Source organism: Artibeus jamaicensis, unplaced genomic scaffold, assembly GCF_021234435.1.
Source record: "Artibeus jamaicensis isolate MK-2021 breed Jamaican fruit bat unplaced genomic scaffold, CSHL_Jam_final contig_548, whole genome shotgun sequence".
Classification (NCBI taxonomy): domain Eukaryota; kingdom Metazoa; phylum Chordata; class Mammalia; order Chiroptera; family Phyllostomidae; genus Artibeus; species Artibeus jamaicensis.
In genome coordinates this window covers 22,061,877-22,089,292 of record NW_026521883.1, presented here as the reverse complement: position 1 = coordinate 22,089,292, position 27,416 = coordinate 22,061,877, and the positions used below count along the sequence as shown (strand labels likewise).

The window sequence follows — 27,416 nt, the reverse complement described above, 5'->3', positions numbered from 1 at the left end:
ATCAGTTCATGGACCACACAGCTGATGAAAACGTCTACTTGGACTCACCACCCAGGAGGCCTGGTGCTGTGTTCTACAGCTCCGGCCGGATGATTGCATTAGTGGTGCTACAGAATTAGGTCATCTGTTTCTAGTGGCTAGGGGAAGGGAGGAAGGCCACAGCACCCATACATTGGATGATGTTCCATTTGGGCACAAATCTGTCTTCAACTTAGTCACTCAGTACACTGGGATAAATATTTGGTATAATCCACCCTTTCCTTTTCCCTGGGTTAGCTTCCTCCCTGCCATCTACTCATTGGGGAGATGAACCATCTGGAGGTCTTGAACCTCTTTGCTCACATCACCCCCCCCTCCGCCCCGGCACACACAGGTCGTGATGAGTGACCTGCATTTTCTCTCCCATCTGGCAGGCTGGATGGTGAGAGGCCTAGTCCATCTGCCCCTCAAAATGCACTTGTGCTCTAGGCAGTGGCTCTGGACCTTGGCTGGACGATGGGGAGACATGGAGGAGATTTAACAAATCCTGAAGACTGGGTCTCTTCTCTGAACACACTGACTTAACTGGTACAGGGTGGGGCTTGGGGACTGGGAGTTCTAAAAGCTCCCTCAAGTGTTTCCAATGGAGCTAAGGCTGCGAACCACTCAATACCAGCACTGGACAAGCCTTTGTTGTACAGGGCTAGACAGCAAAAATGTTAGGCTTTGTGGACCATACAGTTTCTGTTGCAACTACGCAACTCTGCAATTGTAGTTCCAAAAGCAGCCACAAACAATATATAAACAAATGGGTATATCTGTGTGCCAATAACACGTGTAGATACTGGCATTTCAATTTCATATAATTTCCACATTCACAAAATATTCTCCTTTTGATTTTTCCCCTAACAGTTAAAAATGTCAAAAGCTATTCTTGGATCAAAAGGTGGCAAAACCAAAAACCAGGCAGCAGGCTGTGGCTCACTGGCCCTTCTTCTGGAAAGACAAGAAATGAATGTAGAAGGCTTTGGGGTCAGGTCTGCTGTTCACTTGTGCATGGCAGGAAACCTGTTAGGACACAACCTTTCAATCTATAGATGATTATTCATATGTCTTTAGGACGTGGTCTTGTTCAGTTTCTTGGTATGGGAAGCTAGATTTTATAAGACATGAGTCTTGTGCCATGTAAATAGAAAGATTATGGAGCTCCTTGCACAAACTGTAAATTATTATCTTCCTTTCTTTTTCCCTCCTGCCAGTATGCAGTGGCAGGAGAGAGGGGGAATTAAAATTCTTTCTAAAAATTATCAACTAAGCTTCATTATGATGTGCATAATCTAATACAAAGTGCTTGGGGAAATACAAAATAAACAAAAGTGCAAAATTACAGTAAGTGACACAAGGAAAGAAGTGAGGAGCTTTCATCCATCTGCAACTCCTCTAGAAGAACAGAGAGTGCAGGGGAGCTGGTTAAGTGGCTGTGCCATTGAACAGCCATTACTAAAAATCTAGCTGATTCTTATAAACTCTGCAAGTTTGAGCAAGTTTTTAAAGCTCTTAATGTCTCCATTTTTTAAATATATAAAATATGAATAATAATAGTGCTTTAAACAAGGCCTCTATGAATGCTAGCCATTCTCATTGCTTTATCCTTATAACTTCTGCCTGCTTAAGAACTGGGTGAGGGGTGAGGTAGAAGGGGTGAGGGGTGAGGTAGAAGAGGGTAAAGCGGGGATCAACGACGATGGACGGAGACTTCACTTTGAGTGAATTGCACACCAGGAACCTCTATAATTGTATTAACCAATGTCACTCCAATGCATTCAATAAAAAGTTTAAAAAAATAACTTGCTTTTTACAACACCTCATACCCAGCAGAGTATTCTTATGTGTTATAACCGGAATGCGTCAGATACTACATTGTACAAGAGATCTAACTTTGTCATGCAAATAGTAATGGCTAGTACAAGTTTCTAGAAAGGTAGAAGGCCTAGCAGATAACACATGGCACTTGGACATATCGTGTATTCAGTACGTAAATGTTTAGACAGCTCTATGGCATGCAAATAGGTACGATCCTTTTCCTCCTATATAACCCACACTTCGTTCATAAGAGGAGTCCTCATTCGCAGTTGTTGGAGTGTTCACTGCTAGTAGCTCATAGCTGAGTTCCCAGAAAGTGTCCTCTCTCTGAGGCGGTTACCTTGCCTACAGATATGCCCCCTTCTCAGAAGCAGGAGGCAACCAGTGACTAGTCAATACGGGGTTCTAAGGCCTGGTCTGTTTGCCCAGCAGATCTGCTTAAGCCTTTGTTGAGTCAGCATCACCGTTCGACCTGCCCCCTGCCCAGTCTTGCAGCCCCACTCCTGAGGGATCTTGAGAGCCCTCCTAGTAAACTTTCTGCATTTAACTCCCCATCTAAAGTCTGTTTCTAGGTCCAGAAACAAGCCTAACTCTTGCTAATGAGCTGTTGCCTGAATTATGATACTTTACATTGGCACATACACTTAATTAAAGGACAACTTTCCTTTTTTTTTGTAGTTCAACTTCAGCAGGTAAGTTTAATGATCAAAACTTTCTTTTTAAGAATCTGTGTTGTCACAGGTGACAGTGTAAAAATCATTTGCAGAGAAATTTCCTAAGTGCTTCAGATGATCTGGATCAAAAATATCCACCTTCTTACTGTGCAAACATATGTGAACGTACATTCTCCTAGACTAAATGCAGCTCTCACAAGACACAGCTCATGTTTAATTACAGGGGTCAGAGCTGGGCCTTGCTCCATCAGGCCTTTCTCAGCTTTACCGAGGAGAATGCAGCAGGAAATGAAACATCTGCACAGCAGGTGAAGACAGGCACCAACTGTCCTGCATTTTTCTTCGGTCACAAAGGTCTCTTTTTATCTAAGACTCTCTCAGGCTGAGATTAGCCCTTAACAAATTTTGAGTGCCTTCCATCTAACTCACTCTTCCCCAAAAAAACTGTATCCTGGCTACATATACATGCATACACATACACATACACATGCGTATACATATACATATAGCAGAATTAAAACGTGCTGCCCTGGAATTCCCTGGGCTCTTCCCTTGTCCTCTCTAAAACAAAATAAAAACCTCATGCTGTTTGGGATTTTCTGGGGAACCACCTTTTCAAAACCAGGGGTTTCCGTATGATTTGTGATCCAACTGGGGACCTCATTTTGAAACCACAAGGTAGGCTTCCCTTACACCTGGAGCCTCTGTATGTGGCAACATCTAGGAACTTGCCAGACATGCGAATTCTTGAATAAAAAACTGGGAGCGGGGCCCAACATTCCGCTTTAACAAGCCCTCCAGGTGACTGACTGATTCTCTTGCAGGCCAGAATTTGAGAACCACTGTCCATCACGATATCTTTTTTCCCTCAGCAGAGATCAGAAAAGGACACCGAAAGTATCCACACCTACGGATTTATGAGCAGCTGTATGAAAAGTCTCCCAGAGGGAACTCAAACCAGGGATCTGGCTTCTTGAATCAGGCCAACTTCCTGCCTGAGGATGTAGTGTTTACTTATTCTATCTCCTCTGGCTTTCAGCATTTCCCTGAGTTTTGTTTTCTTAATGTTCTCATTCTGATCGAGGCATAATACACAAGAGTCAGAGAGGTATGGTTTCTGGATCCACCACGTATTAACTTGGAAGGTGACCCTGGTGAGTTCTGCAATGTCTCAGTATCCTCATGGGCACAATAGGTTTAATAGAAACATCTATTTTATAAATGTTAACTTCTGTGATGATGACAACTATTAATTAATAATAAACTGCTCTATACACTTTTTCCTAATAGCTGAAAATCACGTTCCAGTCCCTGAACTAGAAAGTAGTGGAAGTTTAGGCAGTTGTATGTGGACTGAAAAATCCTACTCTTCATCTAAATCAACTCCTTGGACTTCCAAGGCTCTCTGAACCAAAAGGAGCATCTTCGGTGAATTTAATTTTAGTCCTTTGTTCAGTAATATATACAAATGGTACCCATGTGCCAGACAGTCTGTCGTGGAACCAGGGACCTGACCCAATTGTCTAAGACCTCCTCATTCTGGAATTTGGCCTGGTTAAAGATACCAGATTCCATGTTTATGGATTGTCCAGTTCTTTTCTCTGACTACCAGCAGTGACCATGGGGCCTTCAGCACCCCCGGGATCATGCCAATATCTGGGAGAAGCCCTGAAGCCTCTCTGTTAATAAATATTTATTAATCCAACTATGCCCCAAGGACTGTGGCTCTGACAACTGTGGTCTGGTTCCCCAGACCATGGACTAGGCCCATGGATCAGGGAACCTTCAAGCCCAAAGACGATGCATGATGGAGCCCTCACGATTGCTCCATTGAAACAGAACCACAGGGGACCCAATCCCTTCTTGGCCAGTCACAGTCTGGGGCACTCCCTGAGCTTCCTCAAGAGCCTCCCATGCAACTGCAGCGTGAGCGTTTCCAGAACAATGGTTCCAAAGGCCTATTCTACTCGCACTGCAAAATTATCAGACCAGAAGGTGAGCACTGTGTCCATCAAAATCAAAATTAGAAACCCACTCTCTTGCTCCTGGAGAATGTTTGCAGACTACAACTGAGACTGCTTGGTGTGCTACAAATATTCAGTACTAACTCCCAAACGAAGCCCAAATAGACCACGAAAGGGAGAGAGATACTTGAATGCATTCTCATCTGGCTCTACCTGTTGTGAAGACAGCCTGGGGCAGGGGAATGGAGGGGAATCACTGGATAAAGCCATTTCATTCTGCAGTCAGATCTAAACATAATGAGGTCTCCCCCAAATTCACAGGCTTCAACATTCATGCATTTTAAGTGCTGAATTAATTTGTTTCTCCTCAAACACTTGAGGCCATTCACTGCCATCCATACTTGGACAGGGACAGACAGCTAACTATTCTCACTCGGGTCAGTGAATGTATGTATGTATATCATCTATTTGAGAATGTGTGTTTGTAGTGTATGCATATGTGCGATAATATCGACACATCTGTGAGTTTTTATATATTCATATGGGTAAAATAGCAGGCCCTGATTTTAGCTACAACCTATTTTTAGAAACCACTCCATAAAGTAGATCATATTTTCCATGGAAAAGATGCTATAATTGGGAATTTCATTCCTGACCAATGGCTTTTTGGCAAACAAAATATAGAAACTGTAAATCGTCTGTCATGGAACAAAAAATAATAACCATTGTATAAACCTCTATAAATAACTAAAATATTAAAACAATGCCCTATGTCCTAGAAAAAGGGCAAAAACAAATACAATGCCTACCTGTGTGGCCTCAGCGTGTTCGTCACCCCACAGAACACAGCTCCTTCTAATTATGTTCTAAAATTAATGCACTAGCTATAATAACACGAGACATTTGAGCAACAGCTTTGCCAACTTTAAATTTTAATGGACCGTTCAGGGGATGACTTCAGTTGTCCCAGTCCCAATATCTACCCACTCTCGCTCTCTATCTCTGTCTCGTCCAAATAAATTGATCTAATGCCTTCATTGCCCGTTGAGGTGGAAATCCATTTTGAACCGCATCTACTACCTCCATTTGACAAGATTCTTTCTCCTCTTGCTTTTTCCTCTCCTCTGCCTTCTTCTCCCTCCGCCGGTCCCCTTCCTAGGACATGACTTAGGGAATTACCGTTTTGCCACAGTGCAATTCTGTCCTGGCCAAAGATGACGGATCCAGGATTAGACCCCGATCACCAGTTTACCTGATCATTTGATATTTGGAGCTGAGAGAACCAGAGATGGGGAGTCTCTGCGCCTCGGCTACTGAGGCCTCAGGGAGCCCAGACCCCATCCTTCCACAGGATTCTTCACTGCTCCTCGGGTCCCATGAGCCACCCCAATATCCTTTCAAGAAATCCCCCTTTTGGTGTAAGCTAGTCTTCAAGGTTTGCTATGGTCTGAGTGTCTGAGTCTCCCCAAAACTTGTATGTTGAAATCCGAACCCCAGGAGTTATTAGTGGGTGGGTCTTTAGGAGCTCATGAATGAGACTAGTGCTCTCATAAAACAGAACTCCTCGGCCCCTCTGCCGCAGGAGAACATGGCCAGACGTGTGCGGCTGGGGCAGGGGCAGCTTGAGCTCACGTCTGGTCATGTGCTCAAGACATTCTGGCTTCCAGAACTGTGAGAAATAAGTTCTGCTGTTTATAAGCCACCCAGTCTGTGGCATTTTGTTGTAGTGGCACAAACTGGGTGAGACAACAAGGTTCGTCTACGCTGTAGCAGGTGTCAGGACTTCCTTCCCCCTTTCCTCAGCTTTATTGAGGAATACTTGACAAATAACACTGAAAAAGATTTAAAGTGTACAAGGTGATGACTTGATGTACATACACATTATGAAAAAATTCCCATGAGTCAGGTTAATTAACACTATCACCTTTTTGTGTGTGAAAACACTTAAGATTGAGCATCTTAGCAACTTTCAGTTATACAACACATATTATCCTCCACAGTCACCACACTCCGCAAACCTCCATCACCATGTGTCCGAAAGTTATGCCCTTCTACCAGCATCTCCCCATCTCCTCCGTCCTCAGCCCTGGCAACTGCCATACAACTCTGTTGCTACAAGTTAAACTTTATTGTTTTCTTTCCAACCTTGTTCAAGATTCCACATGTAAGTGATACCATGCATTGTCTGGCTTACTTCACTTAGCGTAATACCCTATAGTTTCACTCATGTCTCAATTGGCAGAATTTCCTTTTTTAAAGCTAATATTCCAATGCATGTGCATGTGCATCCACCACATTTTATTATGTTTAAGAATATTTTTTAAATTTATTTTTAGAGAGAAGGGAAGGGAGGAAGAAAGAGAGGGAGAGAAACGTCAATGTGTGGTTGCCTCCCCTGCGCCCCCAACTGGGAATCTGGCCTGCAACCCAGGCATGTGCCCTGACTGGAAATTGAACCGGCAACCCCTTGGTTCGCAGGCCTGTGCTCAATCCACTGAGCTACACCAACCTGGGCTACCACATTTTATTCATCCATTCATTTGTCAACTGGTACTTGGGCTGTTTCCATTTATAGTCGTTGTGAAAAATGCTTCTATTGTATGAACATAGGAATATAAATATCTGACCAAGTTCCTGCTTTCAATTCTTTTAGGTATATACCCAGAAGCAGAATTTCTAGATCATATAGTAATTCTATTTTTAATTTTTTGAGAAAACCCCATACTGTTTTCCATAGCGGCTACACCATTTTACGTTGCCACCAGTAACACACAAGACTTTCCAACTTCTCCACATCCTCTTAAACATTTGTTATTTTCTGTTTCTTTTTTTAAATAGCCATTCTAATGAATGTGAAATCCTATCTCATTGTGGTTTTGATTTGCATTTCCCTGATGATTAGTGATGCTGAGCATCTTATCATGTGCTTATTGCCCATCGGTATGTCTTCTTTAGAGAAATGTCCATACAAGTCCTTTGCTCAATTTTTAATAGGGTTTTTGTTTTTGTTGTTGAGTTGTAATAATTCCTTATATATTCTGCATACCAATTCTTGACCATATATATGGCTTGCAAATATGTTTCACATTCTATGGGCTGCTGTAGGAACTATACTCTTGGCCTTAGACCTGTCCATCCACATAGTGACTGTGCGCCTACCCGCATGTGAAAGACCTGCTAAATGACTGAGGAGAAGGCTACTGTTGCCTTGCATGCCCTCTCTTTCTTCACCTGCCTCTGTCCTGCTCTCAGAGCTCTTCCCAATTGCTTGGAAATGTTTTTTACTACTAGATCTTTGAGGTCTTCTAAAAGGACTTTAATTGGCTATTTCACCTCAGATATGTGAGAAGTGAGATCCCAGTCCTAAACAGATGGTGAGGAACTGAGGAGCAGTAGAACATGAAGCTAGAAGAGGTGGTTATTGTATACACACACACACACACACCCAAAACTTCCAGCAAGTTCTTCCTGACACCTACCCTCGTGTGAAAGGAAGTCCTTCCACTAACACCAGTGTTTACCTAGGAGTATTTGACTATTATGTCCAATTGTATGAGGGGAAGGCCCCCAAAGCCAAAGTTTTTTTATAAAAATTGTGGCTTTATTCTTTCATGTTTAAACTTCACCTTCAAAGTACTCTCCACTTGGTGCAATATGCCTACCAAGACGTTTTTCCACTGCGCAAAACAGTTTTTGAACTTGTCAATTTTGATGCCTCTTCATGCTTCTGCTGTTTTTTGTTTCACCTCTTCCATACTGGCTAAACTTTTCCCTTCGAGGACTTTTTTAATCCAGGGAAACAAAAAAAAGTCACTCAGGGTGAGACCAGGTGAACAGAGAAGTTGGGGCATGAGGGTCATGCTGTTTTTGGTCAAAAACTGCTGAACACTCAACACAATGTGGGCAGGTGCACTTGTAAATCACTCATCATGAAATGAGCCAAGGCACTGAAAGATTCTTCAAAAAACATTCACTGAAGCCAAACACAGCCTCTCACAACAGCGTCAACTGGTAAACTGATACAGATGGGTTCCTAGAACACTCACGTAGTTGGAGAAGCCTGTATTACAAGGACCTGCCCTCCAGGAGATAATTCTGGGTTTTTTGGGGGGTCCCCCCTCTGTATTTGTTCTCACTAGCTGATACAGATCATAAACCTTGACCCTAGAACACAAGACCTTTACTGGCATCTTAACATTCTTTCCTGACCAATGAACAGTGAACCTTCTTTTTATCTAACCATGTACATCCCGTCTCAGCCAGAGTACATGTTTTTCCATCCTTAGCATGAATACTATAAATTAGAACTTTAAAACTCCTCAGTTCTTTTTATGCTTACCACTCTTGTCAGTCAAGTTTTCACCGGGGAGTGTTCCCCTGCCTGGCAAGTCGACAGACTCAGCCTTTTATCCCTGTTCCGATGGTCTTCATTTTGCAGCTCACGTGGGCAGCAATCCTGCTCCCAACTCCACGGCCTCCTCACAAGTCAGACACACACACACCAGATGCCACACAGTTCCTCCAAGTTTAAGGCACATTACCCATGCATAGCTGCAACCAATCCCATTACCACAATTCTCAGATTTAGATAAATGCCAGCCTGCACTCAAATGGATTTACTAATGTAGCTACCTTACAGGAACACATTTGACCTCTACAGAATACTTTCTTTTCTAATGTTCACATATCTGAGAAACCACAAGCACAGATCTTTGGGTAAATGTTTAGCTGCATCCTGGCCCTGCTTTGCATCTGTGTAATGGCTGTTCACACACACACAAGTCATATGCATCTGTCTCTGAAGAACTGCCTTTAATGTCCTGTTGAAGCCAAAGAATCACAACTTGAAGCTCATGAACTAAATTTGCAGAATCACTGCTCAGGAGCAATAACGTTTCAAACAGGAAATTAGTCCAATTACAATATCCTCTGAATTATGGTCTCCAGGTCCTTGTTGTCTCACCTAGTACAAAATCGCCTACACAGCTTGTGGCGTCTACAGCAGCAGTACAAAAAAAAATGCTAGCCAGGATTTTTGTCCCCCATAAAATGGACGCAAGAAATGGTCCATGCCATGCAGTCCCCAAGGATCAGCTAGAGAAAATGAATCTTATGCCAGGACTCCAGAAGTGAACACTCACTACCCGTGCTCTAACCGCCCTCCATTTTTCTTCAGAGACGTCCAAGGACCATCACAGGAGGAGGCGAGTCCCGTGCCAGCCACATCTCCCCAGCTGTCCTGGAGCATGACGGGGACAGATCCTGTGCCGGTGCCTCACACTTTGTCTGTCTGAATTTTTCTTTTTTTAACAAATAAGAGTTACACATATAAGGCAAAAACTGAAGGAGGACGACAGAGTAGTAAGCCAGTGACCTGGAGGTGCCTCCCACCAGCAGCGTGCTTTACCCTCTTGTGGCATACAGGGTGGGGCAGAGGAGGTTCAGTCGTGAGTATGCAGCACAGAGTTTATTTTTGTATTATTTTATTATTTTGAATTATGTATTAGCCATTGTATTATTTTCCCTACAAGCAACCAGAAACCAAAGTTGCCTCACCCTGTGTAATGTCCTGTGGGGATGAATTAAATGGCCCCATTGAGCGTTTGCTATGAAGTTATGTTCTTCAGGGTTGGAAGCCAAGCCCATCCCACCAGCTCCACGTACAGTGTGTGCCTTTGATGGGTTTATTCCCCCTTCAGTGCCCGAGGCAGGTCTCCACATAAACATAGACAAGGAGGCATCCGTAGGGGGAGAGAGACTTCTCTGCATGACACGGATGGTTACTCAAGGGAGGGTAGTCAGGCTTTAGGTTTTAGTGACCTGATTTCTTGCACATGTACATGTTTCAGATCAAATGAAAGGTTTTTTTGTTTGTTTGTTTGTTTGTTTGTTTTCTTTAGCTTTGTTTTTAAACCCACGATGAGATCTTTATAGGAGAGTACAAATGACTGTATCATCCTTAGCATGATTTCCATCTTCCCCCTTTCCTCTTTCCCTTTCAGTATTGTTTTCCAGTCATTTTCAAGACAACTGTGGCTGTGAACCTCTGTTTTCCTAATGATTTTGCTTCTCTTTACTATCAAGAAAAACCTCCTGCTTTGCCTTTTTGCATGAATACTCAATTACTAAAAACGGAGATCTGGACCTCAGTCAGTCAAGAAGTTAAATGTCTGGGTGCGAATCGAGGGCAGAAGGACAGTAACGGCCACTCCAGGGCTATCTCAGGACTGAATCTGGGCTGAGGTAGGAAAGTGCAGTGGGATCTCTGACAGTGAGTGGCCTCTTGTTCTTTTTATTCCCTGTGCTGCTCTGCTTGAGTGCTTTCTGTGTCCTAGACGCTGGGGATCCAGCCCTCAAGCCAGTGGCAGACAGGTCCCTCATGAAAAAAAAAAACTGTACTCTGCCCTTCTGCTCTGCTTCAGATGCTGAGTCACCTTGGTGGGTCTTCATCATAGCTCCTCCCCTCTTATCAGGAACTTCACGTTGTGTCTCCCTGTTATCTGGGAAAATGTGCAAACTCGGATAGGGATGATAAGACCATTTGCTAGTGGGGGACATTGGCCTGAATGAGTTGTTTGGATGTTGAAGTGGCAATTCATTACACAGGTTTATCAGCATTGATGCCCAATCGACCTTATGTTGAACAGTAAATGTCAGGAGACACCTGTGGTCATGTGGAACAAAGTTCCTTCTCTCAGAATTCTAACTAGTCCACTGAAATGTTTTTTCTTGCACTACATAAAAGTATGAGCAAAATGAAACCTATAGTCCAGAAGTGGCAATTAAACTTGAAATCGCTTGAAATTTGATTTAACAGTAATATTTTAATGATAACATTTAAGAAAACTGGTAATAAAGCCATTTGAGTAGTGGATGAATGTCAAAATACCTGGAAGCTGAGAGAGGAAAGGAAAACGAGATAAAGAAGGAAACATTAAGAGACAGAAGAAGAATAAATATTTGGGAAGCAGGGTGGAAATTAGAACTTTGGGGAAATTGAACCATTTTCTTGTGCTGGTCACACTGTTCCCACGCACATGGCAACACATACATGGCTTTGAGGTGCAGCCTTCACTGAATACACCAGTCTAGTATTGAGAGGAGAGGGGGGCCTAAAGAAAAGATCCTGATCCCCCCAAAATGTCCCCACCCGGGTAACATATAGGAAGGCCTATTGTTGTGCACTAGCACCTAAGCGTATACCCACTTGTAGAAGGTCCTACAAGACCTAGAGTCTCCAAGAGTTTCAAAGATCACTCCCAATGTCAGCAATATGTGTATGAGCTCCCGTGGGAAAAAAGTATAAAACTTTCTTTTGTATGTTGAGTTTTCTGTGAAATACCAGTATGGAATTCGTTATTCTGCATGATAACTGTTCTGCTCAGTAAATTTCCATTTTTGTTAATTTTTTAAAGTGGGTCATACCTATTTCATATCTTCTTTGTATTCTATCTCTCTTTCCTTGCTGGTTTTTCTCCTTCCCCCATCTGGGTCAGGGAATCTTAGGTCTGCCGCTGAATTCAGGTAGCCACCTCAAACAGCCAGCTCCAGAGAAGTGGGTCGGGAGCTGAGAGTACACTGCCTAGAGCATCCGATTCTGAACCAGGGAGACTGGTGTTTAACCCTGATGTGTGGAAATCAGCTTCACTGCTTTCTAGCCCTGCCAGAGACAAGGCCCCTGGGCTAATCGGGCCAGAGTCTGCTGACTCCAGGTCAAGCCACTTGCACCATAAGGGCATCTTGACCTAGGAATCTCCCATCCAGACAGCCTCTCCCTCCTCTGACTTGGAGCCAAACTGGACATTTTTTTTTATCCACTCCTGGGAAAAAATGTGCATTCTTCACACTCTTACCAAACCTCCTGCCCAGGTCTGAGGCCACGTCAGTGCTGAAATCAGCCACACCCAAATCACGCACAGACACATCTACAAAGAACAATATCCAGAAACAATGCCAGGGGCCTTCCCTGGGGTGTGAACATTAGTCACAACCTGAAACTTCATGGCATAGAAAAAAAGCCTTTCCCCACTTATTAAACAATAGGAAAATATAGACTTACAAGTTTACAACAATTAAAAAATGGATTCCAACAAAAGTAAGTGCATGGCTGGGAGAGAGGAGTATCATCTAGTACAGTTCTTCTGCAGAACAACCTAGTGCTATACACCAACAGGCTCCAAAATACTCAGATTGTTTGGCTCAGTGATGAGCACTGAGGACATTATGCTACGTGAAAGAAACCAATCGAAACAGACCAGTGCTGCACGATTCCATTTCCATGAGGTACCCAGAGTAGTCAAACTCACAGACATAAAGTAGAATGGTGGTTGCCAGGGGCTGGAGACGGGGCAGGGGATGGGGAGTTATTGTTAAATGAATATGACTTTCAAAATGCGAAGATGAGAAACAGTTCTGCTCTTCTCGTCAGCTACTTCTTCAACAGGTTATCAGGACCTTCTGTAAGGTCCAATTTCTAAGCCTAGATTTAAATTCTTTGGGTACCTGGGAAAGCAGCTATTTTCATGACTGTGCCATCTTACCAGTTCTTATATAAATAAAATTCAGGTGCTCTGCCACAGAACTGGAAACTCTTTCACATTACGTGATGCAGCCACTTCCCCAAAGTCACTGGACTGTGTTCTACCTTCCAGTCACTCTTGTGACTTTAATAAAATAAAATAGTGTTCTTCTGACTCTGTAACTTGTTTTCCTAAACCTGCACAGCCCAGCTAGCTCACTCTTTCTACCTCTTCGACTTTCTAAATAAACACGCTCCTATGATGAAATATAAAAGTACAATAAAAAATAGTCCTTAAAGCCCCTCCCATTTTTGTTCTCCTACCTTGTAACTTGAGTTCTCTTCCCAAAATCCAGTGACCTCATCGACTGCAGCACTTCAATACAGCCCATGTACTGGAATAAGAAAAAAAAAGAACAGGTGGGGAAAAAGTAGCACAAAGATGTCTCTTAGCTTTAGAGTCATTTCCTGAGAAACACCTTTAATCAGTTCCTGCTACCAAGTTACATTTACAAGCCCTGCCTACCATTGATATTTCTGACCATTAATGGGCATGTGGCTTAAACCTCAGCTCAGTTATACAACATCAGCAAAAGTCAAACTGTGTATTAAGAATATAGGTAACAATGACAAATATGAATTCAATGGTTAAGATCTTGAGCTGCAGGGTCCGACCCTGTGAATTTGAATCAAGGCTCTGCCACTTGTCATGGAACCTCAGTAAGGCATTCTACACCTCTCTATCTCAGTTTTGTCACCAGTGAAATGCAGATACAATTAGAATATTTGTGAGAGTAAATCATTTCTTACAGGGGTCATGGTAAGAGCAGCACCTGGTATGTAAAACTATTGGAGGAAGTAAAAATAAATGTGAGACTAATAACACAGAAACAATGCATCTTCTAAAGAGATAAAACAAGCATACAAATGCAGATAATATAGGATTTAGTAACATAAGATCTTATTTTTTGCAAAATCATGTAAGGGAGTTCAAGAAAAGAGAAAACATCATATCCTATGCCAGGAATGAGTGAATTGAACATGAAGTACTAGAACGGGAACTGTCACTTATAAAGCTCAAAGGTGGTTTTAACGCGGTAGCAGTGGGAGGCACATCAGCCTGCTGGTATAAGAGGGATGTGGTCAGTCTGGGTCGGAGGAGGCTTATGCCAGCAGCAGTGTGAAGGTGGGTTAACAGTGAGGGAGTAAGCGAGGATGCGCCTGCCCGGAGGGAAGTGATGACAGCCCATACCGAAAGGGGCTGGTAGCAGTCGGAAGGAGGGGACGGATTCAAGCGGCATCACGGAAATAGATACTACGTGATTCGGTAGTTGATTTGCCGTAGAGAATAAGAGAAGGATGAGTCAAGGATGACTCAGACATTTCCAGCCTGGGTAGCAGAGGGAACAGTGATTCCACTACCAGAAACAGGAAAGTCAAGGCAGGGGAAGATGAGCTGCTTTGGGACCCATTGACTGAGAGACACTGGTGGAGCATCCAGGAAATAAGCTGGCAGTTTAAAATTGGATTCTGGGATCGTGGAGAGGAAGTAAGCCTGGGGATGCAGACTTAGTGGTTGCCTGTGCAGCTTTGCCAGGTGAGGCTGTGGGAGTAAATCCTCTTAGCAGAGCCTTAGTTGATGAGGAGGAGGGTTTCTTAGAGAATGAGCTCAGAAGCACTGATGGCAGAGCGGTCTGATTGAAAGTGATCTGTCCGCTCCTAGAAAATGACATATTTACTGTTTGGAAGCGGTCCAGCTCCCCTCTGCTTAGAAATGGCAGTAGCTCTATGAAAAGATGGCAGGAGCCAGGGGTGCCTCCCCAGACACTCTGTGTAATGTTTCTGAACAAATGCTGTAGATTTAGTATCCTAAGAGCCAGTTCGGTCCCCCAAGGACTGCCTGGAGCCTAGGGTCGGGGAGAGGGCACGGGTCAGGACGCCAGGAACCTGGTGATTCTCAGCCAGGTTCCTGTTCATCACGCTCTTCTTGGGTCTCTGGTATTGACACAAAAACGTTGTTTGAATGTCCTGTTCTGTCCTCCCAAGGCTTGAGTAACTCAGGGAAGTAAGTGATGTGTGGAGATTTCTGTTCAATGAAGCATAAGACTGAGTAGGGCAGGAAAGCTAGATTTAGGGGGTATGGCAGAACACTCGCCTCAGAACTGTCATGAAATGAGATTGTCATGAAATGGCCCAAGCTCATATCAAGGTGGATTGAAACGATGGTTTTCCTAACCTTCCTGGCTGCTTCGGCTTTTCCCGCCTTTCAGTATCTTCTTCCATTCCAGCATTTACCTCCTGCTTCCCTATTTCTTGTGCCCCTCATGCTGGAAAGAATGGGCTCCCCGAGCGGGTTAGGAAACAGTTCTTGGCTGCACCTCCAAGTCTTCATCAGTGCACAGGAGGCTGTCATTCTTTCCCCTCCATGTAAATCATCGATTTAAGATGAGGTGACTGGGCCCACCAGGGCACATTTTTTGAAAATGTGACCAAGCACCTGCATTTTTCATACTCTGCCAGAGTGGCTTTTCCACAATGAATATCCGAATGCGCCCCTCCATTGCTTAAAATTCCTGGCATTTACCAAAGCCAATGCAATACTGTAAACCCAGACCTGCGTTCTCTGGCCCTGCTTGCCCCTTCCACTCCCACTGTGTCGCTCTTCCCCGTGCACGGTGCTGCCACATGGGCCTTCTTTCTACTTCTTGAACACTCCCAGCTCTTTCCAAACCTGGGGCCTTGGTACTCACTGCTCCTCTCCCCACACTGCAGGCTCTGCCTGGCTTTTCCCCATTACTCTATGGGACTGAGTCCTCTTCACCTTCCAGGATTTAATTCAAATGTCACTGCCTCAGAATCTCCCTGCTGTGGCCTTCATCACCACTGATGGATTATCAGGTTTGCTCGTTAATGTGCTTGTTACCTGTGTTCTTTCCTTAGCTGTAAGCGCCATTAGGGTGAGGACCACGATCACCCCTGTTTTCCCATCACTTGGGACAGTGCCTGGGACACGGAAATCTAATGAAAGAATGAATACAGCTTCTATGGCTCAACTCCAACAGTATCTGTTAAATGAGCAGAGGAAGGAAGAAGAGACCGAGGGAAGGGCAGGGTGGACTGGGAATAAGTGAGGAGTACAGAACTGTGGACTCAGCGAGACTCAGGAATTCCAGACCAGGAAGATGACCTTTGGAAGGCTTCTAGATTTCTTTGTCATCTCCTCCCAGTTTGTTGTTGTCCCATCTGAGAGACTGGCAACAGACAACCTAAACCGAGAAGGCTTTGCAGTCAAAAGGGTGGAGGGCAGAACAGTGCATTATTCCTCAGGCGCTGTGGGGAGAAGCCCTAAATGGCCATGAACCCTTCTACATGAGGGCCAGTGTCTAAGCCAGGTGATTCTCGGCCCACTCAGTGACTCACCAACAGTGGGATTTCAGCGGAGAGAGCGAGCGGAGGATGGCGAGAGAGGGGAGCTTCCAAAGGTTTCTTCTTAATCACATTTCATGGAGCTAACCCCCTTGTGCCTTCCCTTCTAAGGCAGGATGCAGCATTGCCTCTGATGCCCCCTTCCCTTCCCTGAAACCTCTGCTTTGCTTTGCATGCTTGTCTGTCAGCACAGGTGACACCTCCTGCCACTCACTGAGAAAAACTAAAGTTTCTGAAGAAAGGCAAGTCGTGAGGTGGTGAACGGGAAGGTTGTCTGAGCACCGTGCCTCTGCTTTCTCACCACCCCCCCTTCGACCCATAGCGAGGCCTGAGGTCATCATGACCGTGCGTACCTGTCCCCTTTCACCCTGCGCGTGCATGACGAAGCCACTCCTAGCAGACTGCAGGGAGGGGTCGCAGCCTGATTGTTGCCACAATTACCGCCAGTGCCAGAATGGACGTGGCCTCCCCGTCCACTTACACAGTCCCCTTCGCTCAGAAACCACTGCCGTGAGGAGGCAGGGACGAGCAACACATAACAACAATCTACCCACTTCTTTCCACCTGCGAAAGTGGGCAGTGGCTGAATGTCAAGGCCTCAGGGAGAAGCTGGGTTTGTTGATTTAGGTATAAACTGGGGTGACAATACCTCCCATTCATTTACTAAATGCGGAATCACGTAAGGCACGGTCTGTGTTCTTAAAGAGCCCATCCTCGTCAGGACAGGGCAAGTGTGAAAGAGATGACTTTTCTGTCTGTGGGGTTAGTCATTGTGGGTGATTCCATTTAACAGATGAGGAAATTAAGGCCTGTCACAGGAAGTGCCTGGCTCAGTTTCATTTGTTCAGTAAGACTAAATCAGGGTTTATTCTAGAGTCCACAGTGCATTTGGGGGGGGGGGGTCAGTGTGGAAGTCTTGTATAGCAGAAACATCAAAAACAGAGGAGGCCATCCAGCTGGCTCCCACTGACTCCTCTTTGTGCTGCCCAGGTGGCTAAGAGGGCGGTGAGCTTGGGGGCTACCTGGTAAGAACAGGCGTGAACGCAGGCTCTTCTGGGGATGGTGGGAGGTGGCCCATGAGACAGCGGACACTCCCTAATTCCTTACCAGGTGACGAGGAGACACACGGGCTGGTGGGAAAGTGGCAGAGCTCAGCAGTGCTCACACAGCCTCCCCATTCAGCACCTGGCAGACAGCGCACATCACTCTCCCTCCCGCCCCAGGGCAGTAATAATATTTTCGTACTGTCTGAGCGCCAAGCACTTGCTCCCGGGGAGAGGTGAATAGCCTGTACTCACGGCCAAGTGTATCGTGGGCTTTGCATTCCAGAAAAGAGATTACTGGAGGTTTTCAGAGAAAAGGAGAGACATGGAAACTTCTCATTCTGACTCTTGTGCAGAATGATATATTCTTACATCCTCAGAAAGAATGTCTGAAGGATACAGAAGGATCCGTGTTAACCGTGGCTACCTCTGGGAATGGGAGAGAAGCAGCCTTTCATTTTTTACTTTACATTTTGTATTGTTTATATTTTTAAAAAGAAGTAGGTAGTATTATTTAGAGTTAAAAATTAAATAAAGCTTACCACTTAACCTTTAGGAACCACAGTTTATTACTCACTAAATAGGATTAGACCCCTTTTTATTTCTGGTTTTTTAAGTATTTTATTCATTTATCTTTAGAGGGGAAGGGAAGGAGAGAGGGAGAGAAATATCAATGTATGGTTGCCTCTCATGCATCCCCTGCTGGGAACTGGCCTGCAACCCAGGCCATGTGCCCTGACTGGGAATCAAACTGGGATTCTTTGGTTCACAATCCATTGAGCTATACCAGCCAGATACCCCCTTTTTTTTACGGGCATATTGCCTCTGAGAATGTGCCTGGCCCTGCACCAGGAGAACAGAAAAATTGTTCAGGAGGAGGTGTGAGGCGCAAGCCCTGAGCATGCTCAGACAAGGAGGAACCACACTTGGAAAGGATCAGAACGCTGAGAACGAACTGTGTGCAAGGACGGTATGACGAGGACCTGACCTTCATGCAGTAGTGTTCAACAACGATACAAGCCACCAAGGTGGCCTGAAGATGCTGCAAGATTTGTCTGCCATCTTTAAATAATTTCCAGTCTTTTCCATGTTAAAAAAAAAAGTCAGGGAGAGGGGACAGAACCTTCTCTTCAAAATCTTGAGCCATCGTCCCTACGTTCCACTCATCCTTGAACTTACGACAGCGGTGTCTGGCCTCCGGGCTTCACTGAAACTGTGCGGGCAAACCAACCACCTCCTCACAGTCCACTCCAGGGAACCAGTGGCTCCCCCGTCGGGGGCTTACACCTCTGACGGCCTCTAGCCGCCTTCTCTTCACTCTGAACCTCTCTTTCCTTGGTTTTCTTGAGAGCATTTTCTCACTCCTCGTATTTATCCTCTGACTATTCTGTCTCAGCCTCCTTCGCTGAGAGAAAATACTTGCAAGTGACATATCTGAAAAAGGATTTTCACCTAGAATATATAAGGAATTTTATATTTCAATAGTAAAGACAAGTAACCTAATTTTTTAATGGGCAAATGATCTGAATAGACATCTCTCCAAAGAAGATATACAAAGAGCCAATAAGCACATAAAAAAACCTGCTCAGTACTGTTCATCACTAGGACATTGCACCCCAAAACCACAATGAGATATTAATTCGCACCCTCTGGATGGCTATAATTCAAAAAACAAACTGAAAATAGCAAGTGCTGGCAAAAATGAGAAGGAACTAGAACACTCATACATTGCTGATAGGAATGTAAAATGGTACAGCCACTGGGAAAAACGGGTTGGCAATTCCTCCAAAGGTGAAACTTGGAATTATCTATCATGTGGCCCAGCAGTTTTGCTCCGAGACACATACCCATGACAACTGAAAACACAGGTCACCCAGAACTTGCAATACTTATGTTCACAGCAGCATTATTCCTAATGGCCAAAAAGTAGAAACAACCCAAATATCCATCAACTGATAGATGGATCAATAACAAGTGCTATATCATGCAATGGAATAATATTTGCCAATAAAAAGAAATGAAGTACTAATACATGCTATCACATGGATGAATCCTGAAAATATTATTCTAAGGGAAAGAAGGTCGTCACAAAATACAACATATTGTATGATTTCATTTATATAAGTGCCTAGAATCAACAAGTCTATAGAGCTAGAAAGCAGGGCAGGGAGGTTGAGGGGACAAGGTAAGACAGCTAAAGGGTACAAGATTGCTTTGGGCATTGATAAAGGTGCTCTAATATTGGTGGCAGTCGCGCAACTCTGTGAATACACTAAAAAACATTGAATTGTACACTTTCAATGGCCAAATTGTATGGTATGTGAATTATTTCTCAACAGAGTTATTACCAAGCACCCAAGAAAAAGCAACAGTAACAGGTCACACCAACAGTATCTGCAGGCGGTGTGTGGCCCTCATGGAAATGATTCAGGAAATACTTGTGAGTGGATGAGTGATGAATACATGAGGGAGACGTCAGAAATCGTCCCAGTTGTGTGAAATCTCCTTCCACACCCTTGGGGAAGAGCTCATTGCTCTTCCTCTGGGCTCCCAGAGCACCTCTGTCATCCCCCAAGGTGGCACTCACCCAGTGGGGCTGCTATTTATCTACTTAAATGTCTACACCCACTGCTGGACTGTGGGCTTCTCAAGGGCAGGGAGTGAGACTTAGTCATCATTATCCCCAGAACCTCTTACAGGGCAATAAATGATTTATTTGAATGAAGTAGCCAAGAAATGATGTTCAGGAAGTCTCAAAATAACCTGCATCCTAACTGGACCATCTGTAATGTGTTCCTTCTTAAAGGGATATATTGCCAGTTGAAATAGCCCTGGCGTTAAGCTGGTCAAAGCTCTCCTTATGCTAGGTTTGAGTCAAAAGGTGCATCATGTGGGAAGGGAATGGAAAGTCCTTTCCGCTTTTAGTGCAGCACCAGTGTAATGAAGACCTGGGCAGGCACACACTGGGGATGAGGGACCCTGCCTCTGGAAAATCTCAAATCCCGATTTTCAGGCTTTTGAACCTGGAGCAGAAGAAGGAGCTTTCAGCAGAGTAGATGTTCGAATTTTTTAAAGAAATGTTCAATTCAATCAGTCAAAGTTTAGTTTGAGAGGCTACTGTGTGTCTGTGTGATGGGATAGAGCAGTCCAGCTCGCTGCTGCTAAACTTCTAGTGGAGGAGACTGCGCGCGCGCACACACACACACACACACACACACACACACACACACATGGTACTGCCAGCATTGAGAACTCTGAAGAAAGACACGAGGGGACAGAGAATAGTGGAGAGAGGGAAGGTGTCAGCAGCCCTGGGCGCTTGGATGGGAACTTTCAAAGGTGCTATAAAATCACTCTAAGGAACATCAGCATTTGGCAAGACCACTTGTGCCTCTTCCATTGACACCTGTCTCCCTGAACTCCCTCTAAACCTGCTCTCCCATGTAGCTCCCAGGGCACATATAAGAGGCAACAAATCAATGTTTCTCTCTCACATTGATGTTTCTCTCCCTTTCTTTCTCCCTCCTTTCCCCTCTCTCTAAAAATTAAAAAAAAATCTTTTTTTATACTACATTGTATACTACAATGTATCTCTCCTCCATCTATCCAATCTCTCTCTCTTCCCTCATATATAAAACTATTTTTCCATGAAGAAAAGAAACAGTAGAATGGTAAAGCCAGGCAGGCTCCACAGTTGGCAAATGTCTTCTATTCTGTACGAACTGGGAGTGACTTGAAGAATGGCTGCTGCCTCCACCACCCAGGACAGTAAGTACTGCACTCATTCCACACCATGTCCATCACCCTCTGTGTTCTCAAAAAACAGGAATCGTGTGGTACGAGAGCCAATTCTCCTTGTCCAAGTGTGTTTTTGCAGAAACTCCTTGGGGGCCTTGTATCTTATATTCGATTTTAATGTTGAAATTCAAAAGCCACAGCCAATAGCTTCAAGCTAAGCCCTTGGTGGGGAGCAGCAAGTGTTGGCAGTGCGTCCCAACCTACTGAGAAACGTGTGAGAGATTTTTGTCCCTCTGTAGGCATAATCCCAGAAAACCAGCAATGCTGCTCTCTGCTGCCCTTGGGGAAAGCCTCTGACCGGGTGGGACTGGCTCCCCAAAATGGAAGTGAGAGCTGGAAGATGAGCCTACTCAGATTTGGTTGCTTTTGTAATAGCAACGGACGACTCTCTCCTGATGGAGCCAGCAAACTCTCAGGTTGTGTCAAAGCGTTAATGCATTCCGAGGAGGGGAAGCCTTAATGCTGCAGCTTACAGGAAGAACAACTGAATAATTGATCCCAATATCTGTTTAACTAGACACCTAGGGGTCAAAAGGCACGCTTTCTCTTATTCCCTGGAAGGCCCTCCTTCCCCCATACACTTTATTTTTCTCATTTGCTTTTATTTGTATACTTCTCCTAGTCCTATAGTTATCTAATACAATGTGGGCAATTTTAGTGCTGCTCTACAAATATTTCCGATGTTTCATCTTCCCAGCACATAGTAAGACTGCACTTCTACTGTCGCTTCGAGGCTGGGTATGGTTCCTGATTTATCAGGGATAGTCAAGAGGACTCTCGAAGTGGGGGAATGACTAGTCACATTTCTTCTCTCTTGCAACTGGGAAGCATAGAGACAGAGCCTCTCTCAGTTCACTCCTAAGGGAGAATGGCACAGATTAGACACCTCCAGATAATTTGCTGTGGGCACATAGCATAAGCCAGAAATAAGCCTTATTTGTGTAAGCCACTGACATGCTGGGGGACCTAGTCCAGCCTGACTGATACAGTCACCGTGAAAGGGAAGAGGGACGGTGCCACAGTCTAGCAACATGGGCTCTGAGTGGCAGGCCTGGCTCTGAATCTCTGCTTTGCCTGCCTCAGCTGAGAAACCTTGGGCAAATAACTTGACATCTCAAAGCCTCAGTTTCCTCATCTATAAAATAAGAATGATAACTTATCTGCTTCATTAGAGCCATTATGAGGCTCAAAAAAAGTTAACGTGCGTGTGGTGCTGAGCACAGCACCGGCACATGGGAAGGGCTCAGCAAATGGCAGTGACTACACTGAGATGACAATGTTTATCTCCCAACCCTCTTTGGTTTCACCTGGCTCCAAGTTTGGAGAGCTGATAGATAAGCCTCTACTTTGAAGGGACCAGAATCCAGACCACTATTTATAGGAGCATGATAAACACTGGGATGCAAGGTATATAGGAGAGTCTCTGACCCAGCCTCTGGGAATCCGTGAAAATTTTTCAGAAGAAGGGATGCTGCCGTGAGTCATAAAGTGCAACTAAGGAGAGACCGGGGGAGGGTACTTCCAGGCAATGAGTACAGCATGTGCAAGAAGTGAGGGCAAGAGTAAAGGGTGCTCCAAAAACACCCAGTTCTTCAACATGACTGAAGTCCAAAGATATGGCTGGGGTCATAGGCAGCAGTTACAGTACACTAGTTACCTAGTAAATTGCCTGCACAATTCAATGGGCTCTTGGGGGCTGAAAGCTGGGTGCCATTTACCTTGCATCCTTAGAGTTGGCACAGTATGTGGCACACAGTAGGCTCTCAGTAAATGTTCACAGAATGTCAGATGACTATAACCACATTTCAGGATACCTCAGCTTAAGTATGATGCCAATTTCTCCTCATCTTTCCATAAGTTTCCAAACAACACTTCCATCCAGCCCACTTCTCAGACCCAAATAAATACAAGCTAAAAATACAGCCCAGGTCATGAATCATAAATGAGATGGAAAAGCAGTGACTCACAAAAGTTAATCTGCTTCCCAAGAGAGTGTTGCTGGATGTCCTTTGCTCTGAAAGGTGAGGCAAAATGCCAGCACCACCACTGTGCAGATAAAGTTAATGCAATTCCCAGGCCTGCCATTGGGTGCCCACCTGGTATTCTAAGGCTCCCATTCAGAGAGGCCAAGAGGCAGCAACCTGTGCATCCCCACAGAAGCTAACAAAGGTGCGCGGGGTGTGCGCTCAAGATTATGGCATAGGACCCTCCCTACTGTCTCAGTGGTCCAACGTATCCACTGTCTTGCTAACTATGGCCTTAATTTGGTTGCTGCTGTAGCCAAGGCAATGCCTTTACAGAATGGCTTACCAGATGACCTACCAATTACATTTTGTATCCTTGTCCAATTACATGGGAAAGGTAATCTAACCTAATAGCTATGGGGTGCCTGTGTGGTCTCTCCTGCCAACCTATAATGCAATTAAAATCTTATATCTTTGGGTTTTCATGACTTTATTTCTCAGTTCTGAGCTCTTCAGAAATATTAAATAAATTATACCCTCCACCCCAAAATAACACAAATCTGAGTCAGCCTTGGGTGTCTAGAGTATTTGGTTGTACCAGGACCTAGAGTTTTTGGTTGAATCAGTGTTGGAGGAACCATACACGACAGATGAGGGCATGTGCAAGCACTAACACAAGGGAGACAACCTTTTTCAGCTCCGTCAACTTGTCTCTTCTATTCCCTTTTCCCCACCCAGCAGTATCTGCACCCACCCCACTTTAGAGATGAAAATTCCCTTATACATTTGCTCCTATCCCTGCCCAGCAAATTAAGTCCCATTCTCTAGCAATAATCTGAAATCTTGGATAGTAATACACATCACTAAATTATTAAAGACTGGGTACCATTTAACTGTCACTGAAATAGATCAATGGAAAAGGTCAACATCTTTGTCATCGGTTGCCATGCTTAGTCAAACATTATGTCCCAGGAGAAGCACTATGACAGTGGTTGCAACCTCGCCAACTCTCTAGGACTGTAACTGTGCCCAGTGTGTGGTCGTGTCTGGAGGTCATGGTGGCCAAAAAGCCTCATTCCAACCAGCCCCCTCCAAGCCACAGTGCCGAAGTGTGACATGAATGGTTAGTTGTTCTGTTGTGCTGAAACTACAGCTCGCATTAGCCAGTCTCCCACATGGTGACGAACTGCTGAGTGATGTCGGACTGGTTTTCAGCTTTTGTGACTTCTCTGAAAGAATCAGCCAACAATATGCCTCCACAGAATCGCAGCCCAAATGTTAATCATCTCACATTACACTTCTTTTTACATGAAACACAAGAGTTTTCTGTAACTCAAGTCAGTGAATTCCGACTCCTGATAATATGACTTAAAATGATATCAGAGCTTGAAGGGACCTTAAGAGATTATCCATTCCAACCTCTCTACTTTTCATGGATAAAAAAAAAAAGAATCAAGTGGCTTATCAGATGTCACTTAGCATTTAAAGGACACATGGAGTAGAACCCACTAAAGACACTAAAGAGTAGTCAGAATGTACAAGGAGAACCAGAAGACTACAATGTGGTGAAAGTCAAGGGCACACACAGCTTCATGGAGGAACAGGCTGTTAACTGAATTGAGGGCAACAGAGAGGACCAGTATGCTGAGGGGCTAGAAAATGCCCGCTGGAATTGGGCAACTGCTGGCTTTACCTGTTGGCATTAGTGGAACAATAAAAGTAAAGTAGGGGAGTAGAAGCCAGAGAAGAGGGGATTTAGCATGTGCTACAGAGGTGAAGAGCTAAACCAGTGAGCACAATGATTTTGGTTTTATTTTTCTTCTGAGAAATTTATATTTTAACAAAAGATGAAAGATAAGCTAAGGGGAGGGGGTTACTTAAAGGAGGGAACAGACTTAGTTTCTATAGGATAGAAAGGTTGACAATGGCAGAGGGGGAGAGAATGGAAAGATGGCAGAGGGAGCAGAGGTGGAAACTACCCATGAAGTGTGCAAGGCCTGATTTCAAATAAATTTTTTAATCATGAGTCAGATTCTCCCAAGTGCCCAAGGCAAATAACTTTCAATGCTGGAAAAAACTTTTGCCCTTTTCATATATCTGGATAATATTTGGAGATTCCTGAACATTTGTAAAAATAATCAGTTTGTGTACATGGAAATGTTATGGTAGAACAGCAACAAAATCTTATGGTTTCAGTGACCACAGGGTTGGTTGCTTAGAAAGAAGTGACCTGTTGGTCAATATTTCAAAAGAAAACCCTAGACTCATAAAATCTTTGCATTGAGAAAGACTGTCTGCCCCAACCCTCTTATTTTTGAAGCATTTAAACCACTTCAACCAGTTCGTGCAACATTACAGAGCTCTAAACAAGTATAGAAAATTGCTAACCTGTTCCCTCTACCACAGACATCAAGTTCTCAACAAATTCTAATGCAGATTTGTGAATCAAACTCAAATAATGCCTGTAGATTACTTAAAGTGACACCTTCAGAAAACAGCTCAAATAGAATCTCATGTTTATTTTGCTTATTTTGTAGCTTGAACTTTTTTCAAAATCTCAGCATTGTTAGCTGACCACAAAGAAAAGAATACAAGAAAGATCTCTATTTTCTTTAAAGTCTATTTGCTTGAGGTAGATTACTAGTATTTGGTTACTATATTAAGCAATAACTTTCTACAAGAACATGTAATTCAATGTACGCACTCAAAAAGATAGGAATGTGAAGAAAGATTCTAGAGGTAGAAAGAGGTCAATTGGTGGTAATAGCTAATAATGGGAGTCTAGTTAGATTTGAGATTCTATGGAAATCAATAAGCCTCTTTCTTGTCTTAGCCACTGCCTATACTCCAAACCTTCAACCACTGCCTGGAATACCCCTGACCAATGGCATTCAGTGAACACACTAATGGAAACCAAGAATGGGTGACACCATGCAGATGGCTCAAGACCAGCCATTCCCATCAGGTCTGTGTTCATAGCATCATTCCCTTCCACATCCTTCTGAAATTCCATATCCTCCAGAAAGTCCTCTGCTGCTCCCACTGAAGAAATGAGATGGACAATTTATCCACCACCAGAAATCATCCTTTTCAACAACCTAGGCCTACAGACCTCGAAGTGGTCCAGGGACGGGCTGTTGTAAAGCTCTGCACAGCTGTGGGCGTCACACTGTGTGATGGCCGGCATTTGTCTCATCTGTCTTAAACCATGAGCTCCTAGGAGGTCAGAGCAGAGACTCTGGGTTGCCTCCCTATATCCTTTCTCTGGTTCCTTTCCCCTTTTCTTCCTTACTAATGGAACCCCCAATGTACCCAGCCTAAAAACCACCATTTCCCAGCTTCCCTTAAAACCAAGAGACCAACGAGATGTAAGAGAATGTCACTGGGTTCAAGGAAGGCTATTTAAAAGGGCCATCTCAGCCCTGAGGGGCACCATTCTTGTTCTTGCCCTTACTTCCTGCTGTCTGAGAAACAATCGTGATGGGCATGCTGTCTGAGTGAACCTGAGGGAGAAAGAATGGAAGGAGCCTGGGTTACTGAAGACTGTGGGACCATGACATAGCCCTGGCCCACCTACCTACTGCCTTCCTTAATGTGAGCCAAAAAGTAAACCTCTGTCTTGTGTAAACTCCAGTTATTTGAGTCTTTATAATAACCTAATCTGCAGTCACACAGAGGCCTTTTAACCTGTTTTGCAGATGGCAGCCAAGGAGTCAGGGCTCCCCCACAGCTTCCTTCCTACCAAACGAGGGTGTTGTGAAAAGGTTTGAGACTGGAATAAGTTCAGCAGTCCTTAAATTGATTTTCACATATTCCAGCAAAAATAACATTTTAAAAGTCACAGTCTAAGTTAATAATCCCTAGTACCTGAGAGACTTTCTACAATAACACCTTAACCGGAGGTCTCACACTTGACAACTTCAAGTGTCCTGAACATGACTGAGAATACAGAAGTATGTTCCCCAGTAGAATTTTTTAATTAAGTCAACATGAAAGCTCGCACATGTGTTTTTTCCCTCAGGAGAGCACCTCAGTCCTTCACTCAGAGTCCGTTCACTCTTGACTTAACTACGGTGTTAACAGCTTGTCTGGTCTGGAGCTCAGAAGGCCAAATTAAGCTTTCGGTTCTCCTGGAGACAGGCTCAGTGTCAAAGGCAAAGAGTGACAGCCGACTAAGCAGAAGGAAA

At 44.2% G+C, this 27,416-nt stretch overlaps 1 protein-coding gene across 2 annotated transcripts in view; it reads right to left on the bottom strand.

Annotated features, from left to right (window-relative positions):
• Window positions 1-27,416, bottom strand: part of SHC4 (SHC adaptor protein 4) — a 104,141-nt gene that overhangs the window by 61,912 nt on the left and 14,813 nt on the right. For both annotated transcript variants that reach the window (XM_037156484.2, XM_053670121.1), the window contains exon 2: window positions 13,323-13,393. In XM_037156484.2, coding sequence (XP_037012379.2) covers window positions 13,323-13,393 — 71 coding nt within the window. The remainder of the gene's footprint in view (window positions 1-13,322; window positions 13,394-27,416) is intronic.